Source organism: Pan paniscus, chromosome 5 (genome assembly GCF_029289425.2).
Source record: "Pan paniscus chromosome 5, NHGRI_mPanPan1-v2.0_pri, whole genome shotgun sequence".
NCBI lineage: Eukaryota > Metazoa > Chordata > Mammalia > Primates > Hominidae > Pan > Pan paniscus.
In genome coordinates, this window is record NC_073254.2 from 158,159,219 (window position 1) to 158,180,701 (window position 21,483).

Genomic DNA, 21,483 nt, shown 5'->3' on the forward strand with positions numbered 1-21,483 from the left:
ATACAACTGGCGGCACAGTTGATTTGTTTACACTGGCATCACCACAAACATGTGAGTATAGTGTTGCATGATGTTAGGACAGCTATGATAGGAAATTTCCCAGGTGATAGGAAATTTTTAACTCCATGATCATCTTATGGGACCATCGTGGTCCGTCATTGACGGAAACACCATCGTGCGGCACATGACTGTATTTGTCCATCCTTATTGAGTGGTTGTGAGAGTTGTTGGGATCAAGTGCCTGAGCTCTCAGCACGGTGACTGGCATGCTGGAGGTTTTAATGATGGCACTTCCGTGACTCAACTGCCACTCTCCTTACATCAGTCAAGCTTAAAAAGTATTTTCTTCAGATTATGCAAGTATACTCTAGAGTTATTGTATTAAAATCGGTACAAATGGGAAGTATAAAAAAAGAAAAAATTCTCCCATGCCACTATCTGGAAATACCCACTGCCAACATTGAGCTGAGCTCTTTCTTAACTAATGCCCTAATCGATTTGCATTGGTGTATATTTATGTTTGTTTTTCTGCTTGTTTGGATTTTTCTTATATACATGTGTGCTTTTTATGAGAAAATCATGGACAATAAAAGTTGATGTCTTGAGGTAAAGTATAGGCATAACCATTTTATATTATTTAGAATTATTTCTACTAGATTGAATCATGAAATTGCCAATATTCAACCTCTTCTGACCTACACAAATGCCAGTTTCATATGCTCAACTTAATAATTGCAGTAGGCTTGCTAAAAAATCTTGAAAGCCTGCAGGAGAAAAGGGATTTTGTGTTCACAGCTATATCCCTAGGGCCTGAAACAGTGCCTGATGGGTGAATCCAATCTTTGTTTTGAAATAGAAAAGGATTGATACTGATAAAAATAATTTCATTAAAATAGAAATGAAATGGAAACATTTTAACTGCACTGTAGAGAAAATCAATTAAGGAACCAATTTAGTTCCAGTTGGCTCAATGGAATTGGCCCTGGCAAAAGCTTAATCAATGAAAATTCATCAATGTTGGTGTAAACTGTTTAAATGTAAAGGACCCATATTCATTAACATGAATAATAACATCCTGAGTGTCACCACAGTGAGGGTAGAAACCTTTCATATGCAAATTAGGAAACGGCATGACTACCAGGAAAGGTGCTGGCTGTGGCTTGAACTCAGCAGCTAGTTCCAAAGCCAGATTTTTTCCACATATCCACACTGCCTACACCTTCTCATAACTACACGCCAACTGTCAACATAATGCATTGCTTCATGAATTATCACTTGAAATAAGAGAGTTCACATTATTTGTTTGATGCCTGTCCCCATTCTTAACATAGTGGACTTTGAATTACCACTTTAAAGCAGTGTGCCCTTCGCATAGTTGGTGGGAGCTGACTCTCCGTGTAGACGTTATGGCGTAGGCTTGAGGACATAGATTTTCAAAACAAATTGGCCTAGCCTAGGCATGGCAGCACATGCCTGTAATCCCAGCACTTTGGAAGGCTGAGGTGGGAAGATCATTTGAGGCCAGGAGTTTGAGACCAGCCTGGGCAACATAGTGAAACCCTGTGTCTATTTAATATTTTTTTAAAAGAAAAGAGATGGTCTAAGTCTGAATCACACTCTGTCATTTGCAAACGTATGACCTTGTACAAGTAACCTAATCTCTCTTAGTTTCAGTTTGGTTGAAAATTAAATGTCTACCTTCAAAAGTTATAATTAAATAGTAAATAGGGACATGTGTAGCATGTTACTTTGTAAGCCACATCTAAGCCATTTCAACCAGACCTATGATTATGATGTGAAGAAATTCAGACAGTTATTTGATAAATGGCTTAGATCACAGAATCCTAGAATTTTAGAGTATAAGCAGACCTCAGAAATGTAAGATATCTTCGTGCCTCTTCTCACCCAGAGCATCAAAGAGGAATCAGCCTAACATTCAGGAATGTATTTGGGGTTACTTAAAGTTCACATTTTCCCAATATTGATTCTACCCATCCATGAGCATGGGATGTGTTTCCATTTGTTTGTGTCATCTATGATTTCTTTCAGCAGTGTTTTGTAGTTTTCCTTGTAGAGATCTTTCAACTCCTTTGTTAGGTATATTCCTAAATATTTTATTTTTTGCAGCTATTTTAAAAAGGATTGAGTTCTTGATTTGATTCTCCACTTGGTCACTGTTGGTGTATAGAAGAGCTACTGATTTGTGTACATTAATCTTTTATCCAGAAACTTTGCTGAATTCTTCTATCAGTTCTAGGAGCTTTCTGGAGGAGTCCTTAGGGTTTTCGAGGTAAACGATCATACCATCAGCAAACAGGGACAGTTTGACTTCCTCTTTACTGATTTGGACGCCCTTTATTTCTTCCTCTTGTCTGATAGCTCTGGCTAGGATTTCCAGTACTATGTTGAAGAGGAGTGGTGAGAGTGGGCATCCTTATCTTGTTCCAGCTCTCAGAGGGAATGCTTTCAACTTTTAGCCATTCAGCATTATGTTGGCTGTGAGTTTGTCATAGATGGCTTTTATTACATTAAGGTATGTCCCCTGTATGCCAATTTTGCTGAGGGTTTTAATCATAAAGGGATGCTGGATTTTGTCAAATGCTTTTTCTGCATCTATTGAGATGATCATGTGATTTTTGTTTTTAATTCTGTTTATATGGTATATCACATTTATTGATTTGCATGTGTTAAATCATCCCTGCATCCCTGGTATGAAACCCACTTGATCATGACCATGCTGCCAAAAACAATCTATAAATTCAACACAATCCCCATAAAAACACCACCATCATTCTTCACAGAGTTACAAGAAACAATTCTAAAATTCATATGGAACCAAAAAAGAGCCTGCATAGCCAAAGCAACACTAAGCAAAAAGAACAAATCTGGAGGCATCACACTACCTGATTTCAAACTATACTATAAGGCCATAGTCACTAAAACAGTGTGGTACTGGTATAAAAATAGGCACATAGACCAATGGAACAGAATAGAGAACCCAGAAATAAACCCAAGTACTTACAGCCAACTGATCTTCAACAAAGCAAACAAAAACATAAAGTGGGGAAAGGACACCCTTTTCAACAAATGGTGCTGGGATAATTGGCTAGCCACATGTAGGAGAATGAAACTGGATCCTCATCTCTCACCTTATACAAAAATCAACTCAAGATAGATTAAGGACTTAAACCTAAGACCTGAAACTATAAAAATTCTAGAAAATAACATTGGAAAAACCCTTCTAGACATAGGCTTAGGCAAGGATTTCATGACCAAAAACCCAAAAGCAAATGCAATAAAAACAAAGAAAAATAGCTGGGACCTAATTAAACTAAAGAGCTTTTGCATGGCAAAAGGAATAGTCAGCAGAGTAAACAGACAACCCACAGAGTGGGAGAAAATCTTCACAATCTATACATCTGACAAAGGACTAATATCCAGAATCTACAATGAACTCAAACAAATCAGTAAGAAAAAAACAATCCCATGAAAAAGTGGGCTAAGGACATGAATAGACAGTTCTCAAAAGAAGACATACAAGTGGCTGACAAACATACAAAAAAATGCTCACCATCACTAATCAAGGAAATGCAAATCAAAACCACATTGCAATACCACCTTACTCCTGCAAGAATGGCCATAATCAAAAAATTTTAAAAAGTAGATGTTTTTTGTGGATGTGGTTATCAGGGAACACTTCTACACTGCTGGTGGGAATGTAAACTCATACAGCCACTATGGAAAACAGTGTGGAGATTCCTTGAGGAACTAAAAGTAGATCTATCATTTGATCCAGTAATCCCACTACTGGATATCTACTCAGAGGAAAAGAAGTCATTATTCAAAAAAGATACTTGCACACACATGTTTATAGCACCACAATTCACAATTGCAAAATCGTGGAACCAACTCAAATGCCCATCAATCAATGAGTGGATAAAGAAACTGTGGTACATACATACAATGGAATACTACTCAGACATGAAAAGGAATGAATTAACAGCATTTGCAATGACCTGGATGAGATTGGAGACTATTATTCTAAGTGAAGTAACTCAGGAATGGAAAACCACACATCGTATGTTCCCACTGATATGTGGGAGCTAAGCTATGAAGACGCAAAGGCATAAGAATGATACAATGGGCTTTGGGGACTTGAGGGGAAGGGTGGAAGGGGGTTGAGGGATAAAAGACAACAAATATGGTGCAGCGTATACTGCTGGGGTGATGGGTGCACCAGGATCTCACAAATCACCGCTAAAGAACTTGCTCTTGTAACCCAATACCACCTGTACCCCAATAACTTACGAACAATTTTTTTTTTTAAAAGTTCACATTGGTGCTTGTATTGAAAGATAATTATTGGTAAATCCTAACTCTTCCTTTGTTCCCTATTTTAATTTCCCTTTGTCCATTGTTACCTGTTAGCCTAATAAAGCTGGTCTGTTAACCATGACTATGCAGTTAAGGAAATAGGTTCAGTCTCCTTGACATGACCAGATGCAGCATCACAGTGCGGATGATGCCTTCCTCATGCATATGCAGCACTGCTAATTATTCTTCTTTAAGAAATAATGGCATGTCAGGACATGAAACCTGGGGGCCACTGCCTTTATTTAGTTAGGCAAGAATAAATTTGCACGTGCCTGTGCATAAAAAATAATCGCCTAATGTAATCGAATGTTGGTTTTTGCTATGCCCTTTTCCCAATGAGGCAGCATCTAGAAAGATCAAAAGATTATTTATTCCAGTACAGTGTGTGCAAAGGGGATTGAGTGTGTGCCATGTTGCATTTTCATTATAAATTTCATCCTGAGACCCAATTAACAGGCCTGTTTTCTCTTTCATTGAAATCACTTTTAGAAAAAAAATGAAGGTAGGAGGGTTTTTATGATATCACAGAGCAAGCAGCAAAATTAGTTATGCCCCATGAATTTCCTTCTTTTGCATATGGGTTCATTTCCAATTGAAGTCAGGATCTGAGGCTTGTGATACTACTCTAGGGGCTGCTGGGTCTGAGGGGATGAGAGGCCTTGGATACAGATTATTATGGCCCTGCTGCCAACCATGTTACTACTACAGTAAACTGTTTTCATTCACGTTGATTTTTGTTAGCTGTTTAAGAGCATTAGACTGGTGGGTACACTTTTGTTCTTACTAGTATTTACTAGCAAAAAAAAAAACCCTGTTTTTAAGCATTTCATTTTAAGTAAATGTCTATTTTGTTGTTGCAGATATGGTCAAAAGCAACTACTTTGCAATAAATAGCACTATTGACGTAGACATTTTCTTAAAATATTGGTCCTCAATTTCAACAATAGAATTTTATTTACTATAAAATTATAGTAGCCTACACATACACCTACACACACACACACACATGCACACACACCCACACCCACACACACATAGCTACCCAGGGCTCAGTGTAGCATCTCTTCAAAGGCAGTCCTAGCAGAACCCTAGCCAGGTTACACTGCCCTCTTCTCTGATACAGACCTTGAATGTTGAGCAGAGTTCTTTACCCTAAGGACAGGAACTCCTAACTTGGGATCCACGTAGAGTTGAGGTTTGGGGACCTGTGGATTCCCTGAAATGATAGGCACCCTCCTCTAGGAAGAGGGTCCTTTGCCAGATTGTGTGTGTGTGTGTGTGTGTGTGTGTGTGTGTGTGTGTGTGTGTGTGTGTGTGTGCTTAAGAACTAAAATGGGTTAAGAAGCACATCTATTCTAGTTTTGCTCTGATTTTATGAGACCAAAGGAGGTTGGAAGGAACTTGGTCTTGGGAGTCAGATGAATTTGGGTTTGAGTTGTCTCCAACACATTTTAACTGTGTGGCCTTGGGCAGGCTACAAAACCTTTCTGAGTCTCAATTTTCTCAAATTTAGAATAAGGGCAAGAAGGTTGTAGTGAAAGTTAAGATGAGATAAATAATAAGTGCTAATTTTCTTTTTTCTTTCTTTGTCCCATGAATACTAATGAAAGCAGGTACCTGTTGTGACCTGTTCTTGCTGGCCCTTCCCTAGCTCTCAGCATGCTGCCTGGCACACAGGAGGCACTCAAACATTGAATGGATGATCGGATGGATGGTTGAATGATGGAGTGCCTTGGTTTAATATCCAGATGAAATCTTTGTCTATAGTGATATTTCCCCAAATCATTTATCTTCTTTTTTTTTTTAAGACCAAGTCTCACTCTGTTGCCAGGCTGGAGTGCAGTGGCATGATCTTGGCTCACTGCAACGCCTGCCTCCCAGGTTCAATGATTCTCCTGCCTCAGCCTCTTGAGTAGCTGGGACTACAGGCCCATGCCACCATGCCCAGCTAATTTTTTTGCATTTTTAGTAGAGACGGGGTTTCACCATGTTGGCTAGGATGGTCTCTATTGCTTGACTTCGTGATCCGCCCTCCTTGGACTCCCAAAATGCTGGGATTACAGGTGTGAGCCACCATACCCGGCCAATGCATTTATTTTCTAAAGGAGATCTTGATGCCATGCTTGCCTCTGCTATGACCTTCCCAGGACAGTTAGCCCCTGTTCTGTGCAAAATCTTTCTGGGTACATAAAAAGATTCGAGGCCAGGCGCGGTGGCTCACGCCTATAATCCCAGCACTTTGGGAGGCCAAGGTGGGCGGATCACCTGAGGTAAGGAGTTCAAGACCAGCCTGGCCAACATGGTGAAACCCCATCTCTACTAAAAATACAAAAAATTAGTTGGGCATGGTGGTGGGCACCTGTAACCCAGCTACTTGGGAGGCTGAGGCAGGAGAGTTGCTTGAACCTGGGAGGCAAAGATTGCAGTGAGCCGAGATCGCGCCATTGCACTCCAGCCTGGGCAACAGAAATGAAACTCCATCTCCAAAAAAAAAAAAAAAAAAAAAAAAAGATTCGATTTGCCCATCCCATGCTGAAGATCATGATCTGCATTGGGCACTTTGTCTATATCAATGCTGGACAAACTACAGCCTGTAGGTCAAATCTGGCTTTTTGCCTGTTTTTGTAAATGAAGTTTTATTAGAACATAGTCACATTCATTGATTTACTAATTGTCTGTGATTGCTTTTGTGCTTTAGCAGAGTTGAATAGTTAGGACAGAGACCATTTGGAATGCATGGTCTAAAATATTTATTACGGGGCTCTTTACCAAAGAAGTTTGACAACCTCTGATACATATATTATCTACATATTATACTCCAACTCTGCAGGATTGGTCTTCAAATGCCCTTTTTATGGATAGGGGAGCTAAGACCCACATAGTTTAGTATTTCAATTGAGACTGCAAAACTTATCAATGCCTAGCATTTGGATTCACGTCTGTGTGATTCCACAGCCCATGTTCTTTCTACTAAACACTCATATCTTTCAACTCAGCCAAAACCTAGTTGAACCACCTTCATCTACCAGTCCTGCCTTGTGACCATGGCTTGCATGGGGAACAGTTCAGTGATGTCTCCTGGTGGTGGTGCAACCTGGAGATCCTAGCATTTGTCAACAACCTGGCTCAGGTCAACAGTATCACTCGTGTGAATGTATAAGCAGGTGAGAGAGTGGAATAAGGATTTCAAGGGCTAATACTGCAGATGGCAGTAATCCACAGATGGCAGAGTAATATAGATAGGCGAACACATTGCTGCTTTCCAAGGGTCAACACGTTGAGGATTTCCAAAAGGGTCTTTGTTGCTGCTGGACATGGCATCCAATCTTGTTGGGTGCCCTTGGTGAGTAATGTGTAAATATTTGTACATTTTTAGCTCATAGCTACGGGATATATTTCCTCTTCCCTGGGCTATTAGGCTGTAAGACTTTTGGACCCCCATGCTTGTTCCCTGCTATTATGCCCTTTCATTGGCCAATCTGACTCCAAATTCAAGTGGAAAGTTCTTTCACAGTGGATTAATCCTGGTGGAAATTTGATTGTTTCAGGGGTTTACAGATGAAGTTCTGTGCTGCTTCTGTTAGCCTACCATCTGCCCTTGGTTCCTACTTCTCACTCTATCTTCATACCTCCGTTTAATTTTTCTAAGCTCTTAAACTGGTTATCATTGCATAAAGGAAACAAAATTGGAAAAAAATCAGCTATTCCTGCACTAATTGAGTGCACCACAGTGTTTGCCTTGTAATTGTGACAAGCCGACAGTAAGACAACAGTGACAAAGTTACAGCCTCCAACTGGATGTAACAGAGTTGGGTAATTTATCCATCTGTCAAAGGATGAATCTAATGAAAAATGGCTGTAGTGTTAATTGTCATATAAAAATGGATACTGTAACATTGGGTTGTTGAGGGGCAAGGTGAGGGTTAGGAAGGCAAACGTTTTTCCTGATGGTCTGTTTTTGTAGTCTGTGTGGCTGGCATTATATTAAGGAGTGTGTGACTCTCGCTTCATCGGTTATGAAGCTGCTGATGGAAGGATTCCATGGAAAAGCAGCAGAGCTGCAGAGTGGACAGGGAGAAATCAGAGCTATAATTAACTTTGTATTTCATTGTGTTCTACAGCAGTAACCCTTATTTCTCCAATGATGAAATCCTATAGTCTAATGTGGTAGCTTTCACACTCTAAAAATCAATGTATCTTTCAGTTTATGCTGAAAATATAAAACAGATAAGAGTGGGCCTACTCTGGTTTAAGTGGGGGTGGAGAAACCTGGTAAAATGAAGTCACATTTTATTTTTGTGCCAGTGTAACTCCATAGGGAAATAATGGGTTGATTAAAATTCTTGGTCTGTTGTTTAATTATTTAGAGTAGATGCTTCTAACAGACATTTTTGTCTTTGTAACTCTTTAGGTTTATTCCTAAAATATTTTAATGCCCTTTTTCCCCCTAAGCTTTAAAATATCCAAATATCTCTCCCTTTTTTTTTTTTTTTTTTTTTTTTGCCTCTCCCCTGACACTAGATAATGTTGCATCTAGGCACCTCTTATCGGCCAATGCTATTGATGGTTCATTTGTATTTCTGTCTTGGAAACATGTTCATTAAGAACCTGTCACAAGACTCAGATCTACTTCTTGATGGAGACTATAAAGCAAATGTTAAATTTATAAATTGTTGAATTCTTTGAGTTGGGGAGGAATTGACAAACTAATAGAATTTTGATGTATATTGATGAGACAGAGTGCTGATGGTGATGCATATAATTTCCAGGTAAGGAAGAGGTAGAAGCAAGGCATAGAAATCTACTTAATGATGCTTCCTAGAGTTGTTCACCCCCAGGTGTGCTGGGTGTGAGCAGTGCTGTTAATTTCGGAAAGAACAAAGCATGTTCACAGACTGGCCGGGGTCCCAATGTGTACTAATGAGTGTACCAGGTAATAATTAGTGAAAGTCTTTGTGTTTGCTCTTCCTGTAGCCATACCAAGAAGGCAAGGGGTTGATGGGCTATCATTTCTGCACAGCTTCTTTGCTGTGTTTTCTCTTAAGCCCATGTGCATTTTTATTATTGGTTATAGTTTTTGTGTATGTGTGTAGTGGCATTTGGGGGTGGGTGTACATAAGGCTTACATCACTTGACTGCCAGCTTTACTGAGCTCACATGTTGTCCTTATTTTTGTGTTTGCCAGGGAGAAATGCCTGCTGCCTCTCCAGTTGGCTTTGGAATCCAAGAATGTGAAGCTGGCCCAACATGCTTTGGCAGGGATGCAGGTATGGCTTTGACTGAATGCAATGGGATGATAGAAATTGACAGGCCACTTTGGCATTGAAAGGGCAAATAGTTAACATTTTAAATACTGGCTGTTTAAAGACTCAGGCAGAAATTTGATTGAACTAGGAAATAACTATAGAGAATAACAGGAATTTCTTATATTCACCAGAATTTCTCTGTACACAGCATTATTTCATTGAACCTTTGTGATCAGACACTGATTCATGTGGACCTAGCTAAGCCCACACAGATAGGGATTTTTTGTGTGTGTGACATCTTTCAGGAGAGTAAGGGATCCCAAAAAAGAGACGACAAGTTCATACCAATTCAAATCTTGTATACATTCAACATCTATGGTTCTATATAATAAAAATTGATGGTAAACTGGAAAGATTTTGTTTTGTTTTTTATTCCACGGTTAGACTGATGAATGGATTATTATCTTTTATGTCCAGAGCAAGACTAGGAAGAAAAAAGAAATTTGGTTTAACAAGAAAAACCAGATTTGCTTGAATACATTTTTTTGGTTTGTGTTTTACACCAAACATAATGGATCTAATTCTGATGGTAAAAAGGTGATGACTATGTAAATATACATACTTTTTAAAGTGGTTGGCCTCTAAGAGAAAAGCACTGTGAAGTTGAAGCCTGCAGGAGTTTGTTCAGTGTGGCGATGGATAAACCATGGTGGCATTTGTCAGATTTTTTTTATGTCAGTATCAACTGCTTCATAGTTAGCTTTTTGAGTTCAGAGAGGTTCCCAATACCTTTTAAGAGATAAAACTTATGAAATAGTGAGAAAACAGTTCTTTTTCCCCCAGCAGATTGGAATTAGATAATGTATATTTTTATACACAGCAGCATTTGAATATTTTAAACATTAGCAATAATGTTATTAAAAACCTTTTGCTTCTCTCCAAGGTAATTGGGCCAACCATAAAAATGGTTGAGAATTTGTTTTGATCTGTCACTTTTGTTCCTTTTTCTCTAATGTTGTGTAGATTTTGCATTTAGCTTCTCTCTCTTTTTTCTTTAACCCTGGAATATTCTAAATTGCAGTGCCATATTTTCAAGGGCTTACTGAATCGTGTTTACTGAAGCAACTTGGTGGGCTGTGAGTCTTCCCTTTACCATCCCCTGCTACCTCCTCTTAACTTTAGGCATATTTTTAGAGCGTCTCAGTTTTTATCACTTTAAGTAAAAATAAATTGTATGTAAACTCTAATTCTGAGCTTTCCTGAGTATACCACATGATTCTGAAAAAAAAATCCTTTTGAAAGAATATAGGCAAAATTTCAGGGAGTCTTAAGTAAAAAGGTTTGAAATATTATTTTCAAGGTCTTCAGTGGTGTGAAGGTAAAAGAGGGAGTTATTACACTGGATGGATCAGAATTCTCAAAGTTCTTGACAGGCTGCAACTCGAAGCCCCTTTGGAAAAGAACAAATTGAATAGGGATAAATATAAAGGTCTATACTGGGGTCTCAAAAATCAATTGCACCAAGACAGCATGGAGGAAAATAGCTTAATTGCAGTCCTTGTGAATGAGAATTAGGGGTTTCAGGGTGAAATTGTATGCCTCATTCACAGGCATAGAATGTGCTGTGACAACCAACTAAGCTCATTTGACCAGAGACTGTGATCCAAATTATGTATCACTAGTTAATATCAGACCACTCTTGAGGCCACAGTCTAAGCACAAGTGAAACCTTATCTGGTTTCATTTGGAGAGAACATTTGGAGGAGCCTGAGGAGGTTTAGTGTGGAGAAGACAAGACTTAGGTGGACCTGATAGCTGGTTTCAGATATTTTAGAAGCTTAATCTGTTTGTCTCTGGGGGAAGATGAAGGAGTAGAAGTTGTGGGCAGGTGGATTTTGGTACAATCTGAAAAAGAATTTTATGAAAATGAGAAAGAGATAGAAAAAGCCTATCCTGTGAGGGAGTCTACCTCATAACAATGAATGTCTTCTTGTTGAGGTTTTGTGGGGGGGGATGCATTTTCTGATGGGGAAATACATGAAGATTTCTGGATTCCTAAATAATTCCTGGATAAATGACAGCTCACATTAGGAAGTAAAAAGATAAAAACCTGAAAAATGATCTTGTCTACAAGACCTTCTTTCCTGTGACGAAGCCACATTTAGAAAGCGTATGTGTGTGCGTGACTAGTGGGTAGGGCTAGCTTCCTCTTAGCACGATCATTCTCCATTCCCACCACCTAAATACTTTATATGGCCGGCACATTAGGGTTTCACTTGATGGAATTTAGAATGAATAATCCAATAGCAGGAAAAGGTCTTTGCCAAAAACGGTTTATTCAAGGTTGCATGCAGTTTTCTTTTCTTTAGAGACAGAGTCTTGCTCTGTCTCCCAGGCTGGAGTGCAGTGGTGCGATCTTGGCTCACTGCAACCTCCGCCTCCCGGGTTCAAGCAATTCTCCTGCCTCAGCCTCCCGAGTAGCTGGGATTACAGGCACCCGCCACCACGCCTGGCTAATTTTTGTGTTTTTAGTAGAAACGGAGTTTCACCATGTTGGCCAGGCTGATCTCGAACCCCTGACCTCATGACCCGCCCACCTCAGCCTCCCAAAGTGCTGGGATTACAGGCATGAGCCACTGCCCTGCCCGCATTTTTCTTTTTAACGTTACATAGCGTAAGTTCTTTCCTAATGGCCTCCAGCTACACGCCTCCCCAGTAAGAAAACTGATCATCAATCCATAATAAGATACAACCAAATAAGGCAGCAGGGGAGAGCCTATCTGTGATCACTGCCTTGTACCTCTTTACAGAAGCTTCTGTCGGAAGAGAGGTTTGTATCCATGGAAACAGATTCTGATGAGAAGCAGCTGCTCAATCAGATCCTGAATGCCGTGAAAGTGACGCCTTCGCTCAACGAGGACCTGCAGGTGGAAGTGATGAAGGTTGGTTTGACGTGGCCACGAGTGTGCGTCATTGGGACAGGAACACATCCTGATCCCCTGCACTTGTTATCTGAAAATGCCTCTGCGTTGTGGTCATGCTAGCTCATCTTCATTTGGAACGGATGCTTGTTATTCTTGCTCATGGTCCCCCTAAATTACCCTGATGGTTTAACATCAAAAGGGACAATTTCAATCAATCCTTGAGATATTTGGCCTCGTTCTGCATTAAAGGCCATTAGAAAGTGTATTTGTAATCTTTTAAGAGAATGTATGTGAGTAGTTCCAGCGTGGGGTAGATCTGATTATTCTGGGTATTCTGCCTGCTTGCATATGTTAAAACAAAGCAATAATAATAATAATGTTTTGATATATACTGAGATTTCAGAATGGTCAGTTTAGGGGGAGAAAGACCACAGTTGGGAGGCATGTCAGAATACACATCTTTTTTTTTTTCTCCTTCAAATTATATGAAACTTACCTTTCTCATTCCAAGTACTGCCTTCCTTTTAGGGATAGCATCTCTCCCTCCTGCTTTCCCTTTCTTTTAAGAATCACCATGATTGGGGGTCCGTTATGCTGACCAGAGTGTGTCATATTCTCTGAGTGAATGGTGAGTTGGGCAGAAAGGACAGAAACTCTGCCCCGTAACAGCACCTTGGTCATGGTAACACAGCAGGAACCAACAAGAAAGCTTTTAATAATGTATTCTGTCCTTTTCCTCTCTCGGGGAACAAATGTTGAGGAATATTCAGGAATAGTTGGTGTCATCCCGTGGTGGATTTCTTCCTGGAAATGCACTGAAGGATTTTTGTCTTGGATAAGAGACTACACTTCTCCTGGTTTCAGTTTCTCCATTCAGAAAAGATTGACTGCAGTCATGACATTCTCTTGATGTCCTGGGCCTCACCCTAACCCTGTTGGTGGGTAGTTCAGGTGATGATTAAGAGCTCAAACTCTGAAGCCAGCCTGTCTGGGTTTCAATTCTTACTCTTCCACTTCCTAGCAGAATGTCCTTGGGCAGATGCCTCAGTCACTCTACCTTGATTTCCTTGTGTGTAAAATGGGGGCAATAGTAGTACCCACCCAATAGGATTGTTTTGAGAATTAAATAAGGTGACATTTGTAAAGAACATAGCACAGTATCTGGCACAAAGCTAGTGCTTTAGAAATGTTATATATCACTACTTGTACCACTACTGCCTCCTGCTGCTGAATCAGAATCTCAGCGGATGGGAGTAGGAATGTGCAGCTTTCATAGCATCCCAACTGATTCTTAAATATAATGAACATGATGATGCCTGAGCTAGCTGATCTTTAGGATCTCATTCATCTTTAACTCTCTTTGATTCTGGGATGTACAGTTTTGCCTTATCCTTTCAGTTTGGCAGCTGTGCATTCTTAGGAACCACAGAGTGACCCCTTCTAGCTTTGTTTGACTTCTCCACTGTATCTGTGCCACTCCTGAAAAAGAGGCAAGACCAACTGCCACGCTAATCACTTTTGTAACTTCAAAGTGCAACCTGTGAATCTTTCTTCTGCTATTAGGGCTCCAAATACTGGAGAGTGAGCTTTGCTGTCATACTAAGAGATGCAAGTCAGATTACATATTATTCTGGAAATTCTTCCAGGAATAGTTTTTGTGGAATACAGAAATTTGTATTAAAAATTAAAATGAGGAAGTACCCATTCTTCTAGGAGCTATGCAGAAGCAGAATGTTTAATGGTTATGTCAACAGTCGCACCTGTTTTGAAAACTTGTACTTGCTTTCTGATTCCATCCAGCCCAGCAGTGCCTTCTGCTAGCCTTGCCGAAGATAGGAGTTGACACAGGTTAACTCCACCAGAAATCGTGGAAAACCTCTTAATGGACTCTCCAGTGACACCATTATAAACCTTGATACTTTTAGTTAATGTCTGGGAGGAAAGTCAGACACTGTCAGAAAAAAGAAAAACAATAAATCTGTCAGTCTTTACAATGAGATTTCCAAAATGCTTAAAAAGATAAGGGCCTTTGTTACATGCTATTATTTTTTTAATTGACAGATAACATAGTATGCTTTATCATGTACAACATGATTTTGAAGTCTGTATACATTGTGGAATGCTTAAATCTAGCTAATTAACAAATGCATTATGTCACATAGTTATCAGTTTTGTGGTGACAGCACATAATAGCCACTGTTTACGTTTTTCAAGAATATATTGTCAGCTGGGCATTTGACTCATGCCTGTAAGCCCCGCAATTTGGGAGGCCAAGGCAGGGGGATGGCTTGAGCCCAGAAGTTTGAGATCAGCCTGGGCAACATGGCGAAACCACATCTCTACAAAAAAATTTTAAAAAGTTAATGTAGAGAAATAGGAACGCTTTTACACTGTTGGTGGGAGTGTAAATTAGTTCAACCCTTGTGGAAGTCAGTTTGGCAATTCCTCAGGGATCTAGAACTAGAAATACCATTTGACTCAGCCATCCCATTACTGGGTATATACCCAAAGGACTACAAATCATGCTGCTATAAAGACACATGCACACGTATGTTTATAGCAGCACTATTCACAATAGCAAAGACTTGGAACCAACCCATATGTCCATCAATGATAGACTGGATTAAGAAAATATGGCACATATACACTATGGAATACTATGCAGCCATAAAAAAGGATGAGTTCATGTCCTTTGCAGGGACATGGATGAAGCTGAAAACCATCATTCTCAGCAAACTATCACAAGGACAGAAAACCAAACACCGCAGTTCTCACTTATAGGTGGGAATTGAACAATGAGAACACTTGGACACAAGGCGGGGAACATCACATACCAGGGCTTGTTGTGGGGAGGGATAGCATTAGGAAAAATAACTAATGTAAATGATGAGTTGATGGGTGCAGCAAACCAACATGGCACATGTATACCTATGTAAGAAACCTTCAATTGTGTACGTGTACCCTAGAACTTAAAGTATAATTAAAAAAAATACCTCACGCCTGTAATCCCAGCACTTTGGGAGGCCGAGCTGGGGGGCTCACAAGGTCAGGAGATCGAGACCATCCTGGCTAACACAGTGAAACCCCTTCTCTACTAAAAATACAAAAAATTAGCCGGGCATGGTGGCGGGTGCCTGTGGTCCCAGCTACTCAGGAGGCTGAGGCAGGAGAATGGCATGAATCCGGGAGGCAGAGCTTACAGTGAGCTGAGATCGTGCCACTGCACTCCAGCCTGGGCGACAGAGCGAGACTCCATCTCAAAAAAAAAAAAAAAACTTAGCAGGGCATGGTGGTGTGTGCCTGTAGTGCCAGCTGCTTGGGTTGCTGAGGCTGGAGAATTGCTTGAACCTAGGAGGCAGATGTTGCAGTGAGCCGAGATCGTACCACTGCTCTGTAGCCAGCAGAGTAAGACCCTGTCTCAAAAAAAAAAATATTGTCACTAAATATAGTCATCTTGCTATACAGTAGAGCTCCTAAAATTTACTCCTCCAACTTAACTATAACTGTGGATGAACCCAAAAGATACTATGTTAAATAAAATAAACCAGGCACAGAAAGACAAATACCATGATTTCACTCACATGTGGAATCGAAAAAAGTTGATCTCACGGAAGTAGAGAGTAAGATAATGATTGCTGGAGACTGGGGTGCTTAGAAGGGAGGGGTGATGGGGAGATGATAGGAAACATACCATTATTTTTAACTATTTAAATATTAGGATTGGGGAAAAATATTTCAGTTCACAACAAACCTAGCCTGAAGTTAATTTTTTGAAGTATACTTTTTGATAAACATTTTGGCCAAGCTGCTAGAAAATTAATGACAAGATAACTATACTTTGGGTAATGTTGTTATTAACATCAAATAAAACTTGATGGTAACCTGACTTTGATAGGTCACAAGTGAGGGCTCCATAATCATTTGCTGTTTCTGAGATTGAAAATACTTGTTTTGGTATAGAGATTGGTTCACAGTGTAGACTTTCTGGCTTAGAATAATAAGTTTTATCCCTCTTCTCTCTGAATGAGGAATTTCTATATCAACTTTTTAATAATCTCCAGAAGCCCACACCCTTTATCTTATAATTCGGTAATACTTGTAATGATCCAGGTAAAGCCTCTTAAATAAGTCCTTGTTTTGCTAATACCATTACTGTATTAAATGCTTTTACTGTATTCTCCCAAAAATTATAGAAGAGAGAATTAGATGAGTCCCCAGAGAAAAGACTGGATTTCCATTACATCTGAAGGGTATGTTAATTTAGTCTTGGCACTTCTACATGACTCATTCTGATGATAAATTATTTAAGAAATTTCCTATAAAAATCTTCCAGTCATTTTATATAAGTATTTTGTAGGCACAGCAAACCTTTTAAAACAAGATATGGTGGACATCTTCAAATGTTGGTCTGGATATGCTATTCAGGAGGGATAAGGCCACACCATGCAGTTTTTGTCTGTCCGACCACAGCATAGCACGTTGTTATAACGGATCCTAGGTGTTATTTTTTAGAAGTTAGATCATGCGTTTTACTCACATATTGGTATCTGTTAGTGCTTATAAACATGGAAAATTGAACCATGTCACACTCTAAAGAGTATGGAACAATTGTATTAAATTTCTGGAAAGAAAATAATATAGTTTCCTTTTTGTAGAGATTTCTCCAAGATTAAACAGAAACAGGCCAATAATGAAATCCAATATTCCAAGGATAGTATTCTCATTTAGAAAGAAGACTTTCAATCAGAGGGTTAAAAAAAATCAGTGAAGCCTGCTTCTGACAAATAGGAATGAGGTTAAATCACTTAGTCTAGGAACTATTCTACATGGTTTTACTATTTAACAGGAAGGGGAGAAAAGGCAAGTTTGATTTATTGAAATGGCTATGGAACCCAAAGAAAAATTTTACAGCTTGAGCAAACAATAAATGGTCAGAACTGTACAGAATCAGAAAGAGGCTCTGAAGATAGATTACCTTGGAAATGGAGTAGTAGACTATTGAATATTTAGGTTAAATACTTGTCTGCTTTGGCAACATTTTCCTATGGTGTGTGCTATTTCCATAAATGCCAGGCAGACTGTATAGGAGCCATGTACGGATCTAATGACTTCTCTGACGAGAGTAGTTAGGACTTGTTTCCCTTCTTTCTGATGGATAACCTTTAGTGAGGTTATTAACTGATACAGCTGGCTGAGTCTTCAAAGGCTGCCGAATGGAATTATGGCTGGCCGTTCGCCTCTGTAAGCATGTGGGAGATGTGGGCATCCTATCTGGGGAGGGCAGGCTGGCTTTGGCGATAAGGAAGGAAATGATGCTGGACACTGAGAGAGCATTTGATGAATATTCTATTACTGGGTGTCTTTTTTATGTGCATTTTTAGATAATAGAAGTGAATATTCGTAGAGTGCTTTACAATTTTTAAAGGAGAAATGACAGGGGCTGATCATTTAACATTTTTTATGCACCAGACACATTGATACTAAGGTCACACAGCTAGTGAAATGACCAGGGCAGTATTCAGCCTGGGGTTAAACCTGTGCCCTTAAGTGGTGGGTTACCTTGCCTGCCAAATCTATCCTGAGAGGCTTGTGGGTGCTAGTCACTGCTATTCTTCTTGTGTAGATGATGGAGCAGAAAAGCCAAGTCACAGGCTAAGGAGGGGTAAAACTAGGAGTGGCTCAGAGTCCTGTGTGGTTTCTGTGTCTTCCCGTGATAATGATATTCCCTCGCTAGTCCTGTGAGCTAAATTCACATACGAAGAAGGAATCTAAGTGTCTTTTCCACTAAGTTAGCTAATCGGTCGTGTGTGTGTGTGTGTGTGTGTGTGAAAGAGAGAGAGAGAGAGTGTGTTGGGGAAAGGGAAAGAGAGTGTAATTTACCATTGGTTTTTTGTTGTTGTTTTTTTTTTTGGGGGGGGGGGCGGAGTTTTACTCCTGTTGCCCAGGCTGGAGTGCAATGGTGCAATCTCAGCTCACCGCAACCTCCACCTTCCGGGTTCAAGCAATTCTCCGCCTCAGCCTCCCGAGTAGCTGGGATTACAGGCATGTGCCACCACACCCGGCTAATTTTTTGTGTTTTTAGTAGAGATGGGGGTTCCACCATGCTGGTCAGGCTGGTCTCGAACTCCCGACCTCAGGTGATCCACACACCTCCCAAAGTGCTGGGATTACAGGCGTGAGCCACCGTGCCTGGCCGGGGTATTTTTATATAACAAAAGCCTAGTAAACATCTATAGAAAATACACAGATGAGTGAATCATGGACAGAGTTTACTATTTGTATGGCTGGTAGTCCTAAGCTTCAGGGTGTCCAATTAGAGTTCTGGTATTACAAAGTGGAAGGGAGTGTGCTTTTAAATTATGTATCAGTACTGTCGTCAGTGCCTTGGTCTGGGAGCAAGAAACACGACAAAGGAAGAAAGACTATGTTTGAGTCCCCTCTCGGTAATGTTTTAATGGCAGAGTCTTACACTTGGGAAGTTTCTTCAGATGGTTAGTTTTGATGTTCTTAACTCAGGGCATTTGGTCTTCTAGAGTTCCTTTTGGAAAGAATGTGATCATTAGTGAAGTTTGAGAGTGAAATGGCTAATTTGTCTTGCTGCTTATAACAGGGAGAAATCTCTTCTTAGCCTGAAGCCATTGAGACACTTCAGAAGATTTGTAGCAATCTCTAGCGTTAAGGAAAAATCCAATGTTTGATGAAAAATATTTAACTCCTGAATGTGTCGTTGTTGGAGGTTGATCTAACAAGTTTGCAAACATATTGTTTGTGCAGTTAATGCAGGGAAGTGTCTAAAATATGTGGTTCTGCTAAGTAAATGGTTCTCAAACAGCCTTCCCTCTTCCTGCTCATAAGGTTGAGTGATGAGAATCTTTTTCTACTTTGCAAACAGACTAATATAATTCTTACTGAGTTTTCCTCCCATCTTTCTTTACCCTTTGATATGACTGCCTTCAGCAGATGGTAAAAATATATGAAAAACTAATGAACAAACATTGAAAGCCTGGAGATGTGATTTTCCTTTAAATAGTTTATGCATTATTTTTGAGATGGAGATTTTCATATTATCTATTAATATCTTTTTAAAGCACCACCATTTCCAAGTGTTAACTATATTTCAAAATCACTCTACTAAGTGTCTTTAAACTTTTCTCACATAATCTTAATTTAAGCGCATATAAATGCAGAGGCCCTCATCACTTACTCTGGATGTTCTATAGTTCCAAATAGAATGGGAAGGTTCTCTGATTTTTTAATCATTTATTCAGCAAATATTTGATTATTTTCTATGTGTCAGGCACTGTGCTGGGCACAGAAGATCCCATAGTGAAGAAAACAAAACCAAAGAAAAACACAATCTGTGTTTGGAGGCCAATGATAGAGTCAGAAATCAATTAAATATATAAATACACTAGTCCCCACTTATCCAAAGTTTCACTTCCCTTGGTTTCCATTACACATTGTAATGTCTCCTAAACTCTTGACTCAGGCATGACTTGAAAATTTCACTAGTTACTAAGCGAAAATTAGTGATATACTATAAGTATTGTTTTTATCCCTCTGGTGCCTAGCAGAGCATCTGGCACATGGCTTACTAATTGCTCGTTAGTTTAGTTATTGACTAATGGAGAGACAGAAACACATGTGGTAGTTTTTAATGGCCCACTAGGATAAATAACAAACTAAATTGAGATAATAGATAATAATCTATGAGTTCAAGATTGAGAAAGATCAACATGGGTTTGTATTTTAGAATTGAAATAACCTCCTAAATCATCAAATTCTTTTCATAAGTAAATTGAAGTTGGAATGGTTCAGTTACTTGGCTGGGCTTAAACAGTCATTGGTAGCAGAATTGCCTTTTCAACCATTTTTATTTTTCTGGAAAGGCTTTGCAGCAGGGCTGAGAGTTTATATGATCTGTGGATGTATAGTTTTGGATAAGTAGAGAAGACAGCATTCCAGACGTAGGGGTCTGAGTTAACTGCAAAGTCAATGTGAATAATATGGCTTCTGAAGATAATGAGGAACATTTCATTGAGGAACCTTTCATGGTCAAGTGTGTCTGCAAGGGTGTGAGAATTGCATGGTGTGACTGTTCTATGGAATAATCAATGAACTCTGTTGCCTTTTGACTTCTTTTTACTTTTTCTTTTTTTCGAAATACCTTGTAGCAGAATGGTAAGAGCACAGTTTCTGGAGCTAGAATGCCTGGTAGCCTTGGGAAGTTACTTAATCAGTGCCTCAATTTTCTGATCTGTAAAATGTGAATAATGTTGTGCATATCCTCATATTTCTGATTCCTTAAGAAGGCCCTCATATTTACTACTGTAAATTGAATTGTAGCTCTGTAGCATAGAAGAATAATTTTGTAAATTATTATACATCAATTAGCCACCTCAATATATTTAAGGTCCTAACCATCAGCCATGATTCCACAATCTAAGGAAAACACCCACTCTTTAGCTGAGCCAATGTTTCTGTTCCATCCTACGAGGTAGAGTTTTATGATTTGATTATTCCAGAAGAGCTCTGTAATTATTGTTTCAGATGTAGAGAATCAGGTTGGCTGTAGCCCTTTAACAACCCTATCTTGAGGAGCTTGCTTGGTCAGGTCTATAAGTATCAACAATAAAACTATCAAAAGTTCTGTGTTTGTATGGGCAGAGACAATTTGAGATGAGGCTCTCATTCTGCAGAGAGTCTGAGAGGGAAAGAGAAAAGGAAGGAGTGAGGGTGTTATCTGGAGCATACCAATGAAATTTGACTTCTTAAAAACCCAGCTGTGAGATTAAGTCAAAATCTGCTAGTTACAGATTAAACTTGAAAAAATAAGTCGTGGAACTTTTAAATTTGTTGCTTTTTTAGACCTTTTTTTAATTGGTTTATTAAGGAAATATATTTTTGTTGCCAACAGTGCATAAAACTATATAGGATTA

The 21,483-nt window shown here is 39.4% G+C and overlaps 2 protein-coding genes across 2 annotated transcripts in view; one reads left to right on the top strand and one right to left on the bottom strand.

Annotated features, from left to right (window-relative positions):
* Window positions 1-21,483, top strand: part of ARFGEF3 (ARFGEF family member 3) — a 187,463-nt gene that overhangs the window by 40,124 nt on the left and 125,856 nt on the right. Inside the window, exons 3-4 of the mRNA XM_034962938.3 lie at window positions 9,560-9,641; window positions 12,431-12,562. Coding sequence (XP_034818829.3) covers window positions 9,560-9,641; window positions 12,431-12,562 — 214 coding nt within the window. The remainder of the gene's footprint in view (window positions 1-9,559; window positions 9,642-12,430; window positions 12,563-21,483) is intronic.
* PBOV1 (prostate and breast cancer overexpressed 1) lies at window positions 19,667-21,122 on the bottom strand. Its single transcript, XM_034962939.3, is given in 2 exon segments — window positions 19,667-20,515; window positions 20,517-21,122. Coding segments are annotated over 2 exon segments (408 nt in total). The 5' UTR covers window positions 20,865-21,122; the 3' UTR covers window positions 19,667-20,455.